Source organism: Perca fluviatilis, chromosome 1, assembly GCF_010015445.1.
Source record: "Perca fluviatilis chromosome 1, GENO_Pfluv_1.0, whole genome shotgun sequence".
Classification (NCBI taxonomy): domain Eukaryota; kingdom Metazoa; phylum Chordata; class Actinopteri; order Perciformes; family Percidae; genus Perca; species Perca fluviatilis.
The window spans coordinates 34458998-34472870 of NC_053112.1; the positions used below are offsets into that span (position 1 = coordinate 34458998).

At 42.5% G+C, this 13873-nt stretch overlaps 1 protein-coding gene across 7 annotated transcripts in view; it reads left to right on the forward strand.

The window, feature by feature from the left end:
- Window positions 1-13873, forward strand: part of sorbs2a (sorbin and SH3 domain containing 2a) — a 52230-nt gene that overhangs the window by 28861 nt on the left and 9496 nt on the right. For 5 of the 7 annotated variants that reach the window (XM_039815978.1, XM_039815998.1, XM_039815988.1 and 2 more), the window contains 10 exons: window positions 1836-1902; window positions 2809-2859; window positions 2997-3213; window positions 3961-4075; window positions 6572-6643; window positions 8387-8443; window positions 9146-9195; window positions 10146-10321; window positions 10707-12539; window positions 13568-13647. In XM_039815978.1, coding sequence (XP_039671912.1) covers window positions 1836-1902; window positions 2809-2859; window positions 2997-3213; window positions 3961-4075; window positions 6572-6643; window positions 8387-8443; window positions 9146-9195; window positions 10146-10321; window positions 10707-12539; window positions 13568-13647 — 2718 coding nt within the window. The remainder of the gene's footprint in view (window positions 1-1835; window positions 1903-2808; window positions 2860-2996; window positions 3214-3960; window positions 4076-6571; window positions 6644-8386; window positions 8444-9145; window positions 9196-10145; window positions 10322-10706; window positions 12540-13567; window positions 13648-13873) is intronic. The other 2 variants (XM_039816014.1, XM_039816026.1) reach the window with 1 other exon arrangement.

The following is a 13873-nucleotide window of genomic DNA, read 5'->3' on the forward strand; positions in this document are numbered from 1 at the left end:
AAAACAGATGCTCCTTGTTGTGAGCGGACAAACATTTTTGTGGGCACTTTATTTGGTAACCATGGAGAGTGGAGTGGTAATTGGTCCGTCTCTTGGCCGTGCCAATGCTACATGCTCGGTCACACACACTACTTCACTGTGGAGCCAAACTGCCTCTTCTCTGACCAGAGTCCAGACACAGTGTTTAGCGCTACTGAATAAAGGGAGGATTAAGTCTCTCAGCCATTTGATAGCACTTTTTTGAAGTGGCTGTTAGATCTATACTGTATACACAAAGACACACATACCAGGGTTTCTCCTGGATTTTACAGGCGGAGCCCCAGGAGTTCCCACTTTGGAAATGTAGCAACATGGCTTCTGTATCCTCTATGCTGCGAAACCAAACCGGCTGACATTGATTTCTGAAAGCAGGCGCAATCACCCTTACACGCACACCCAAACTTGTACCAAAACAAACTGCAATATTAGTTTATCAAGTTTCTGATAGCACTGTTGTGTCTTTATCTGGCTATTTTGGCTCCACAGTATGTTTGGATATTGTGGAGATTTATATAGTGAGTATTGTTTAAAAGCTGAAATATCCACTGTACACACATGAAGATTATTTTCAATGATGATAAAGCATCCTGTTTCTTTCACTTCATTGTTGTTAAGAAACTATAAAATAGCAACAAAAAAAAATGCAACATCTGTATTTCTCTTGAAGTCCCATTGAAACAGAAGTCTGAGAGTCTTTATCTTCTGTACTGTGACCTTTTTCCAAAACCAAACGGGATATGTAGATGAGGTCATAATTGCGAGAGGGATTGAAATCAAATCCAATAGGTTTGTTTGGATTGCTCAAAAGTGGGAATGGTCTATAAAATATGAAGCAACTTGGAGCTGCATAGGACTGTTAGCCTCCACCTCTACCTCCCTCACCTGCGTTGATCAGGAGGAGGAGGAGAAGGGCGAAATGCATAAATTAGACATCAACCACATTCTTTGGAAATGTTCTTTGCCAACTGATATCCAAACACATTCTATTCAATTCAATTCAATTTTATTTATAGTATCAAATCATAACAGAGTTATCTCGAGACACTTTACAGATAGAGTAGGTCTAGACCACACTCTATAAATTCCAAAACCCCAACAATTACAGTAATTCCCTCAAGAGCAAGCATTGGCAGTGGCTATTCTAAAATGGCATATCGCTCTGGTAGCTACTACAGCCCACGACCCAACACTCACCGGTTGTTTTCTATGATGGGTTAGCTCGTCTCCCCAAATCACATCTGATTGGATGCATTCATGTATACGTTCCCGAGTTCCAAGATTAGTCATCAAGATGATTTAATTTTACAGGAAGAGAAAGGAGAGTTGTTTTTACATACATATTAAATAAGAGATAAGGGAACAATTAACCCAGGGACACAGGAAAATGTATTTTTCATATTACTGTATCTTCAATAGATTTCTTGGATGCTATTGTGAGAAGCATGTAATTTACTTTTCAGACTTGTTTCTTGTTAAATAGTCTGATGCAATTGATTCCTGACACGATTATGTATGGTGTATAGGTAAGAAGGAGATTTTAGTCACCCTCAAGTCGTATGGAGAGTGTCTCAAACGATTAATCTTTATAAATAATGTGTTCATGTCTCAGCATAAGTTAAATTATCTGTGAGTGAAATATGGATCTCTAGAAAGGCTGAGAGTGTGGTTTTTCTCTACTCAGTAAGTACTCGGTCCCATAAAACTGTGGGAACCCTTTTTACTTTCTAACTTCAGCTATCCAGATTCTGTTGCATTTCGCGGCACATAAATCTTTACGGTTGTTTCTCTCTCCACAGACGGTGGATAGGCCTAAGGATTGGTACAAAACTATGTTCAAACAGATCCACAAGGTTCACAAAGCAGGTAGGTCTGTACTGAATCACACTGAAAGGCAGGAATTTCCCATTATTTGAATGTGATTTGATCACCAGACATTATGAGAGGAATTGGCCATGCTTGCATGCTGTGTACGCCTGCGTATGTGTGTATTTCCGTGTGTCTGTGCATGCCGTTTTTTGTTAAACCAAAAGACCCAGAGAACCTCAGAGCCAGAACTCATTAGATGAGAGCAAGAGAATCTGTAGAGGAGGAGGAATTGAGAGCAACCTCTAATAGACACAGAGCTGTCCTGGGAAATATGCTGTAATTTTATGGGCTTGATGGTATCACACAGTCAGTTCCGACCTTGTTTGTTATAAACTGCAAAAACATCTACAGGCCTGTGATTATCTTTTTGATGCATCTTAGAAAGTTCCCATGACACTCTGAATATTCACATATTCTCAGTGAATTTATAAAGCAATTTTCCAGTCCTACCAAAGTCTGTCTTTTGTGTAACCCCCTGTAGACTTAAAGAATAAAGAAGAAAGAAGAAAAAATGTGCAGTTCCCTCGTTTGCAGAGACGTAGCAGCTTTGAATTCAGCCAGAATCAAATAGTCATAGTTATGACAAAATATGGTTAATACACTGCTACTGTTAAAAAAAATAAAAAATAAAATAAAAAGAGATATATTGGAAATACAATAGTTTGAGACATGCTGAGCTTGTGGATTAACAGAGGGGAAGTAGTTTATGCTGCTTGGGTGGTTTTGATACTTCTCTCCGCTGTGAAAAATGGTCACTATTGGAAACTACTTTGTAACTGACTGTGTTCAGTCTGACTTAAGGTGCTGTTCTCCCAGGAGAGGAAACTACACACTTGTACCCTCTGTACCATAAATGATGGTTGTGCATTTATCCCAGTCACTCTCTGTTCCTTTTCTTTTTAGACGACGACTATTCTGACACATACAATGCAACGTATGCTGTCATAAATAATGGTGAGAGTTTGTTTTATATATAGGCTAACTAAAGTTGTCACACAATCAGTCATTTCTTCCCAACCCATTTGTCTCGTCCCGCTTGCCCTGCCTCAATACTTCTCCCTCCAATGTCTCCTCTGTCCTGTCCTTAACAGATGACTACAGCCTGTCATCTAACACCACCTTGGCCCACCCTGCTCCCCGGACACATACGTACCGGCCGCTCGCCAAAAGCCCCTCGGACAACGGAGGGCATCTGGGCCCTCGGGAGCCTTCGCCGTCCCCTGTACCCCCACCACCACCTCCACCCATGCCGTCTCTCCTCCAGCTCAGGGCCCGAGACAGTGACCGCGAGAGAGACTCCCCTGACACGTAAGACGAGCTTTGTCTTATCTCTTTCGTTAATTAAGCTTGGCGTCGGAAGTCATACGCCCGCTGATTGAATTAGCATTCCTGTCAGACGCACACCAATCACAGCCATTCTCACATCAATGTGGTCCTTTTAGATGTGACTCCCTCCTCACTGGTCCCCGCTTCACTCACTCACTCACTGCTGCTGCTGGCAACGCTTTGCCTCCACCACCCCAGCCTCCACCTTCCTGGTTCAGAGTCCTGACATGACTCAAAGTTTAAAATGGTTTTCAATGTCTTTCTTTTGCCTCACTCTTTTTTTTTTTTTTACCCATGGGGGTTTCTGCATGGTGCTCCCTGTTTCAGCTTAGCATGCTGCTTGGCTAGTCCAGGGAGCATTATCAAGAGCAGAGCCATCAGCGACAGCATAATTATCTATTTCCATTTGTTGCAATAAATGGTTACATCTATGACAAGAGTGTTCCTTACTGAATTATACCTTATTAGATATGAAATACTGACACTCAATCATGGTTGTATAAGCAATCAAAAAGACATTGAAATCTCCACCACTTGTTATGTACTTGAACTAATAAATGGCATGGATATATATATTTATTATAGTAGTTTATGTGCATTTTGTGAATTTTCGTTTTTGGAAAAATAAATAAATAAATAAAATTGTGCTAAAAGATATCATTGAAGGATTCATTAACTCAGGGTCTGGCTGTTTTCTAAGAAACATGTTTTGGTTTTTTCTTGCACCAGGAATGAATGGGGTCCTCCCAACAGGAAAGTGGACACACGAAAGTACCGCGCAGAGCCTAAGAGTATTTTTGAGTATGAGCCTGGAAAGTCCTCTATTTTGGAGCACGAAAGACCAGTGAGTATATTTTAAAGATGTTCTTTCATTCGATTATAATGAACTCTGACATTGTCCTGTTAAAATCCACTGAAGGATTGGTGGCCATCATCCCAGTACTGTCCTCCTTTACGTTTGATTAACCTGTGAGGCCTGGAGCCTGGAGCCAATCTGGAATCCGCTCAGGCTGTAAAATGTATTCTTTATAACATTCAGAAGACGTGATGCGTGCTTCTATTTCTATTAGATTGACAGTGAAGGGGTTTCTGTTACTATTGTTGCTTGTTATTGTTCAGTAAACGATGAATTCTGTTGCTGCTCTGCTTCACTTTGGAGCTAAATAGAAAGTCCATTTCTGAAGAGGTAAAAGAATAAACATTGAAAGGGAAATTACACTGCAGAGATGAGAAAAACAACTGACTGGTCAAATTTAGAATAGAGTCACAAGCCCTTTTACCTTTCTTACTTAATGCATTTTCACATTATGGACTTTTTTTCCATCAGACACAGTGTGGGCGTTAAAAAAGCGAAGGTTTCCAGTGCTGCATCCTCTAGTGACTGTACTTGCTGTTCACTCTGTGTGGGGTGAATGACAAAGCAGACAGCAGAGATAATTACTGTGTAGAGAAAGGGCAAAAATAATAGACATAAGGTATCTGAGATAAAGAAGAGGATAATGGAGAATGTGTTATAGATGAGGAGTCTGTTATGTGGGAAAAGATAGATTTTTTCAGATTTGATGACTGCAGAGAGCTCTCAGGGCAATAATGCATGAGTCAGTTCCTGATAAGGCAATTAAAGGAGAAGGCTATAGAGAATAGAAGTGAACCCACGCTGGCTGTCTCAGGCTCTTTATATATGTCGTCTGCTCAGAAGCTTTTTTTTTACTCTCCACTCTTCAAGGTAAGAAATGGCACCCAAAAACATCCTTTTCAGTGGTGAGGTGTCCATTTGGTGTCCACTTATGAGCCATAGCAAACAAAAATGTTGTTCTGGCAATCCGTTTAATTTCCTTTTTTTCTGTATGCGTCCACAGTACTTGCATCATTGGCAGTCTCTGCTCTAGGCTCTCGCTTTTTTTACAGGGTGACTCATTTATCTTGAAGCTGAATTCTCTTTTTGCCAAGAGAGATGTAACACCACAACACCTACAAAACGTCTCCTGGCAGTGTTTCATTTGCCGTAAAAACTCTATTTCCATATGGGAATGGGGTTAGAAAGAGCAGACAGAGTAGTAAACCAATGCATCATCTCTACAAAATGACAGTAAAATGAATAAGCCTCTTGATTCTCTTGACTTACAGGGCACGGTGAAGTGTGTAAAAGAGAGAAAGCTGTTGGTTTAAACATGCAACAGAAAAGAGCAGATGATTAACTTGCCACACAGAAGGAACTATTGTTTTGGCTTACCTGTCTGTGTTGCATTTAAATATTTACATCCCATCTGACACTGTTTATTGCAGGTTGATTTAATATGGAAATCTATCTCTCTGTGATACAAAGGAAGTGTTTGGCGTTCTATTCCATCATGTCACATCAGCAGAGATAAACCTCTGCTTCCTGAAGGGGAATCTGTCCGTCGTTTAAATGCCATGCAAATGCAAAACATAGTGGAGAATAGAACCTGTTTTTTTCCAGCCAATAACATTTAGCAAATTGTAAAATTGGATGACAGCCGTCAAGCCTAAATATGAAAGATACATCTCAGTCCTGAACTCTAAATGTAAATATTTGTAAATCCGCCTTTAAAACTGTCTAAATTTTTAGACATGAAGGGGGTCAAGTGTGCTGATGGGGATAACTTACAGAGGGAGAATGTGGCAGATTTGTGTGATTTAGTACCTTTTAACAACAAGGCAATTCACAGTGCTTTACATATGACATAAAAACTACTGCATTTAGTATTATATGCACTGAGCCTACACAAAGGTGTGGATATTGAGATTGGGTGTTAAATATGTAATGCTCAAAGTAACATGCTGATTTTCATTATCTGTCACTTGTGCTATGGCCGAGAATAAAGTAGTGGTAATGAGATTCCGTCATGGGATTTACAGCCCTCTTCATTTTTTTATGCATATGAAATTAATGAATATCAATTTAAAAGGGCCTAGGTGTTAAAATTGTCTGCTTCTTCAGTCCCCAATGGTGACAAGAGTTAAACTTTGCTTATTTAGTGTATACAAGCTTAACTACTATATACTGTATACTATACTATAATGTGGCACTATTGTACACTGCCTATGCCTACCAAATAGTTTGGTTTCCTTCATGTTTTGTGATTACTGTCAAACTAATTAAAGTAGTGAAGGATTTGTCAGTAGTAAATAGCTTTTTGCATCACCTGCTTTCGTCCCCATGAGCCAGTCTAAATCTTCATCCTGTGCCCATCTCCCTGTGCCACCTTTGCCCATTCCTAACCATGAGCTCCATGTCTCTCTTTGTGTGTGACTTCTTTCCACACTATCTTTCTTCTGTCTTTCTTCTACCTCCTCTCTCACTGTCATGATTTCCCAGACCTATGATGACATAGATTTAGAGAACGAGCCTTGGTATAAGTTCTTTTCCGAGCTGGAGTTTGGGCGGCCGGTAAGTCAGGGCCATAGCTACTCCCTCAACCACAACCCTGCCGTAGGCATACACCCACTTTCTCCGCTCCACCCATGATTTTATTTTTTATGCCTCCACCAATAGACTGGGTGGCGCTAGTTGTTTGGGCATGTGGTATTTGTTGGGTGCTGTGACCCCCCCTTCTCCCCCCCACCCTTGTGACAGGCTGTGTTATGTCTCTGCGTTGCTGGGTTTTTTGGTCTTGTGGCTGGCAGGCACTGAAATGTTCACGCACAGACCTGGATCATTTTATTTCCGGTTGGTGTTGCATCTTGCCCGAAAAAAAATCGGTTAAAAGGCAGTGTGCTCCAGATGCTTAAGATGGCTGACTTTTTGGCTGGTAGAGCTGCACAGAACAGTCCATCAATCAATCATAACATTGACATAACATAACATATGCAATATATAGGTCAGATTAATAAATGGTAACTAATATCCTTTTGTTTTGCATAACAGTCTGAGTCTGTGCAGTTTCTTCAACATCTCTTTGCACATGCCAACATCAATCAATCAGCCTTTTATTTACCCCGTTTATTCATTTGATTATTTATTCATGTCTGCTAGTAGTTTTGTTTATGTTCACTTTCCCTGGAGCAATGCTCTGCATAATTACAAACTAAATGCTGTAGTACCCTCTGCTGGATGTACGTGGTAATAACGTCCTAGTGGCTCAGGGCAGGGTTTGCCTCTAGCCACAGATCTGGGATCAAATTACCCCAAGCTGACTGATTTACAACGTGCCATGCCTCTGTCCATGCCAGGGCATGCCATGAGGTGATGATTTGTTGGGCTTATTCGAAATGTTCAGGTGAAAATGTCACATCTGGAGCTGGCATGACTTCCCAGAGTCATGTTGGGCTGTGTGTTGAGATTTCTACCTGCAATATTTAGAATGTTTCACACCACTGAATAAGCCCTTAGATTGTAGATGGTTTGGTTTTGCTACTTTCACTGACTGGTCCAGCTAGGACAGAATCTCACGGTAAGTTCATTGTTTGCGTGTATGTTGAGCTGACAAGTCGCAAGGAGTTTTGACCGACTGAGTGAACAATAGTTTATCTGCACTAGTAAACCAGCACTAAATCACAACATTTGAGAGTGCAATCCATTGCACTCTCAAATAAACACAACACTGCAGCTTGTGCTTCACTCGGCTTTCTGCTTCACAGCTTGCTCCCACACTCTGCATGTGTGTGTGGTACATGGGCACATTTCTGTGTGTGTGTGTGTGTGTGTGTGTGTGTGTGTGCGCACAGCATGCGTGTGTGTTATAAAGGTTGGTGTAGTAGGCTTAATTTATTATAGCATTGACATACTGTAGTTTTAATGTTGCCATTTTGAGATTAGCCTACGATTAAAGCATCAATAGACTAGAATGTGCATAAGAATGAATGCGTATAACATGTAGGTGAGTGTGTGTGTGTGTGTGTGTGTGTGTGTGTGTGTGTGTGTGTGTGTGTGTGTGTGTGTGTGCGTTTAGTGTGGTATTGAGTGTATGTAGATGTGCATTGTACATTCAAAGCAGATGTGCAACGTTTGTGAACTAGACCATCTCTGGTTACTCGGATTCTCTAACGGGTGTCACTCTTACCACATGTTTCTTGTTTTTTTTGTTTCTCCCCATGATGTCACCACTGCTTCTCCTACTTCACCTCATTTTCACCTTCTTCCTATTCTTCCTCCTCTCCTCCTGCTACTCACTGCTGCTGCTTGGGGCCCAAGCCTCCTAAAAAACGGCTGGATTATAATCCAGACATCTCCGCTCGCCAGCGCATTGAGGTAATCTCACATTCATGAGTATTCCAGTAGTGTTGTTAATCTCACAATTTCTAACCAATCATAGGAATTGAAATCTATATTGATAAGAAAATGTGAGATATGATTGCTTAAAATTAGTAGCACCATGTCAGTGTCATCTCATGTTACCATATCAGCCATCCACCACAATATGAATATGATGTTGCTTTGTGAAGGCTGTTGAACATATAGTTTTGAAATGCTGTTCATTTCTTTGCTTCGGATTCTATTGTATAATTTATTGGAAATCGTGTTGCTGTTTCCAACATTATTGTGTGATGGTATTTGATGGTTAGCGTATCCTCAGAGAGACCTTTGCAGTTAAAGTGTATCGCCCATTTCTTACCACTAAGACCCATTCCAGCTGATCCATGCCAGATTTTGCAGGGCAGCATTTGCCCCCAGAGCTCAGCTCATAACATCCTTTGCTATATCACCTTTGCCATCATCCTCCAGAGCAGCCCAAGAGAGAGCAGGAATTTATCTTCACAGCTTACACCGGTAGGCCTCTTCTTGCTCAGGTGTGCCATGTGGAACCAGCATCCATCGCACCTAACGCTGGGGGAGCGTTTTGAGTGTGGCACAGTAACAACCGCATGCAGGCTGTGCATTGTGAGCTGTTCTGCCTTGAGTCTTTGTTCTTGCGGACCTGACTTTTCTCTTTTGTTGTCTGTCCTATTTCAGACATCCCTGCACATTGCTGCTGCTGACAAGGCTCCGGAGAGACCTGCGAGGTAACCTCCGTTTCTTTTATTTTCCTCCGCATCACCCCCCTTCCCCCTCCCCCATCCTCTCAACAGCCGTGGTCCTTGTTGTGAGACAGCAGGGAATCAAAACTGCTCTTTCTTGCCTTGACTCTGGTGCAGAAAGCCAATGTGTCTGTAATTAATGAAGATTCTGCAAGGATTAGTGTTAGTCTTTATTTGCTTTTGCCACTGAGGCAGGGCACTTTGCATCTCCCTTTCACTAACTGAGCCAGAATAAATTAACGCAGGCAACCTATTGATTCTGCCCTTCAATTCCTATCCTTACCCTCAACCCCCCACCCCCACCCCTGTTCCTCCCTTCGTCCTACTCCCATTCACCAATGGCCTGCTTATTCAGTCGCATTTTCCGCGGTTAAGAAAGGGCAGAAAAGGGACGAGATGAATAGGCCATGCAATTTATGTAAGTGACATTGAGTGTGTTTGTTTTGAACAGAAAGCCCATTGGGGTTTTAGACATTTGGTATAAGAGAAGTTACAGCAACTCTGTTGTCTCATCTTTTCTTACACACTGATAATAGCCAAGCTTTTAGTAGGATGAGCTTGAATAATACTTAAAAATTTGTCCACAAATGACCATGAAAAAGCTGACATGAAAATTCCCAAAACTGGAAAAAAAAAAGTTTTTTAGCTTAACAGTACCAATATTATGTATAGTTCATTTGTCTCTTATGGTTTAGAAAAAATAATGTTTTAGACTGTTTTTACACAGTTCACGAAGGTGATTTCAGATGTTAAAACACCATAAACTTGTTTATCCTAAATAAAATACATTTAAATTAAACTTATTATATTTTGGTCTATACATTGTTTGTATACTGATAATACAGGAAATATAGTAAATAGAATGTACAAAACATTGATGGTACCTGAATTCAATTTACCTATTGCAAACTCATTGATGTCTGACTGTGCTGCAGTGCTGCCAGCGACTACAGGAAGAGAAGGAAGTCTGAGCCGTCAAGTTCCCAAGTGAATGTCCAGTCTCGGAGCAGAGCTGTAACTTCCCCTAAACCAGTGGATGCCCACAGACCCAGCAGCAGCTTAAAAAGACCTGTGGTTCGTTCCTCACCAGCCTCACCCTCCAGAGCCAAAGGTACACACATATACACACAAACCCCTCCTTTTCACTTTTTTTTTTTTTTTTTTTTCTCTTTTGTATTTCTCTTTTCCCTTCTCTTCCCCAGACTGCCATCATATGGGTGTACTGTACTTACCACATCACCAGAAAATCAAAGATTTGTTGTCATTTGTTGTGTTTTTCACAATATAATGTCTGTCTGATGTGGTCATAAGTTTCCTTGATTTGTATTGGTGGACGTCTGAAGAAAAAACATCAAATCATCTTTTTTTTCCACCCTTATCTCTCCTAATTCTTCTCCCTGTCCCCAGCTCTTCCACCCTTTGCTGGGTATATTTGCTTAATATGCTTTCCTCCTTCTTCTCTTTCACCACGCTGCTTTCTATTGGACATCTGAAAGGTGGGGACGCATGCAACATGTATCCAAACAGTTTAAACTCCCCAGGTTCTTATCAGCACCCCTATCTGCCCCCCGTCCCCTCTGGCCCTGTCCATTGCCATGAGGATTCCAGCCAGGAAGGCAGCTCCTCCTCCAAGCAGTCTGTCTGTTGTAAGAACAGCTGGCCGATAAAATGCCAGGATGCAGAGGCATGGAGCAGTGTGGAGGAGGTACCGCCCATCCCCGGCAAGCTCAAGTCACGCAGCTGTGATGACTTACTAAATGATGGGCACTCTGGCTCAGGCGGGCGCAACGCCACCCGCTCAGAAAGTGCTGGGTCACTGGTTTGTGATGGGAATCCCTCAGGTTCGACTGGATCCATCTCCACTCGCTCACTGCCTCGACTCCACCGGCGACGGGCACACGATTCACCGGGCTTTCTCCAGCTCTATCGTAAGATGCACCAGATCGACCGAGCTCAGCTCATCCCATCTGAAGTAATTCGCTCGGTTCGCACTCGCATCCTGGAGCTAGAGCGCCAACCTCACCTGCATCGGCATCGCCTCTCTCCTTGGACACCCTCTTGGGGCATGGAGGTGCCACGCGATATGGTGCCAACCCGCATTTCTGCATATGAGCGCCTTATTCAGAAGTCCAAATCCATGCCCAACTTGGGTGATAGTGAGGTGCCTTCGGGCACTACCACGCCAGGTGGCTCGTCATCTCGAGCCAGCAGCGGTGGCGGTGGCACACCCAGTTTTCCAAAACGCCGTTTTTCAATAGAATCTTTACTAGAGGAAGACAATAATAACAATAATGGCCACAGTGGAACAGTACCTCACACCATGGCTCACTTGCATCGACCTCGTAGCCCACCTGAGGGCCAGCCTCGTGTTGGACCGGAGCCCGGTCTTGGGCGGGCCTTTCCTGCTCCTCCTGTTCCCCGAGGCCCACAAGCCAACCAAGACTACTCTGACAGTGAACAAGACGCTGTTGCATCAGACCTCAGTGACTTCATCCAGGTGGAGGGCTCCTCATTTTGCAGTGAGAGTGACTTTGACCATTGCTCACTAACCTCCTCTGAGAGCTTGTACGGCTCTTCCACCCTTCACCACCACCACCACCTCCGTCACCACCACCACCATCACCACCACCACCCTGGTCACCAAAGTCTAGGCCAGAGCCAGGGCTACCAACACCGCCACCTCATCAGCTCTTGCAAAGGGCGCTGCCCGGCCTCTTATACCCGTTTCACAACCATGCTGCGCCATGAGAGAGAGAGAGCGCGCCTGGAGCTCCAGAGACCTTCGCAACAGAGCCGCAGCAGCAGCCATTCCCAAATCCAAAGCTCACAGTCCCAGCAAGCGATGTCCAAGCTGGCCTTCCTGGTCAGCCCAGTGCCTTTCCGCAGGAAAAAGGGCTCACCACCTACCTCTAGAAGAACCAGTGTTGGCGGAGATGGAGGTAGCAGACCCAAGTCCAAACAGGCCATTTATGATGCACTAGACGCAGCCTTGAGAGACATATACGAGCACATTCAAGCAGAGAGAGGCCACAGAGGAACTAGGGCACCTGATGATAGCATTCTGAGGAGAATACTGGCCGAACTGCTGCCAAATGTGCCTGAACGAAGCTCATCATTGCGGGGGAGGAGGGGATGTTGGCACGGGGGTCAGTCCTGTGCATCTTTGTACCCAGATGGGAACCCCACTGGGTATGCCTCACATAGAGAGGATCCCTCCACACCACGGCTGCAGTCACCAATCAGTGCCTGTTACGGACGCCATACAGACACCTCAAACAATAATGAATATGGAGAGGAGCAGGGCAATGGGAATGGTCTCTGTTATTCAGGTGGAGATAATACACATGTCACACCTCAAATATGCACATGTACACTTTGTCAAACCTGCACATAGTTTTTTTTTTTCTGCATAAACATACACACATATACATGCATACATACTCCACATACATTTACCTCAATATCTCTTTCAGTATTGCATGGGCCTCTCATCTTCTATCCTCTCATTGGTCAGCGGATACATCCCTGACTGTGCTTTTCTATATATTTGTATGACATTCAGTAAGACCTGTTTACTGTAAATTCTCAAATAAACCAGGTGTTAAAATGTTGGCCCTATTAATGGACTAAATACATGTTCCTTTTGAAGTTTCACATTAAATGTCTGCTACTAAAATGGGAGGATATGCCCTTTGTGCTACTGGAAACCTAATTTGAAACATTGCAGAAAATGCTGTCTCTGCTTGACAGTAGCTTAATGCTAAAAAAAAACTGGCAGAGTAGGAAAAATTGGAATTAAATGGTGAGGGCAACAATATTTCTGTTAGAAAGAGAAGATCAGAGTGCAGTCTGCAATTGAGGTAAAGAAATATTTGAGAATTTACAGTATATTACCCTGGTTGGAGTAAATAAATATTCATCTGTTTGTTTATAATTCTATTATTGTTTTGGTTGTAACATTTATCTGTTTTGCAGATTTATTTATGGAGTCGTTTTTATAATCCCACAATCATATTCAAGCCATTTGCTCTTATGTTCATGTTTATAAATGGGTTTTATCATATTTAGTCATTTTTGGGCTGTATTCCCCTTGTTTCATTTTGCGTTGAAGATCTTTTGGACTGCATGTGTCATACTGTGGGTATCGCAATCACCTTGTTTTTTCCAATATAATGGAAATAAAACACACTTTTTGACCCTGAGCTTTTATTCCCTCATTTACCTGTTGGAATGGCGTCATCACTGTACCATTCAGAACTTTCCCAAAGCATGTTTTTGTATTGTGACCATGCATGGGGCATGATTGTGTTTATTATGGTAACTCCCATGACCTTTGTTATGTCTCCGCTAATCACAGACCAGGATGTCTCCAGGTGTTATTCCACCATGGATGGACGCCACACACCCCAGAGTAGAAGACCTACTCCTGACAGAGAGGTACAACACTGAAGCTGATTGCTAGTATTCTCAACACCAACGTGCACTTCATTAGGAGCACTAAATAGGTCATTTATTTCTTTAAAATAATTACAAAAAAACACCTGATGTGTTTGGCACTATAAAAATAGTTCAGATTGAACCTCAACAGGCTACTTTGTTTTTTGTCTTTAGCACGGCACTATTAAATTTTCTCACAAATAAAAAAAAAAGCCGTATTTTATGT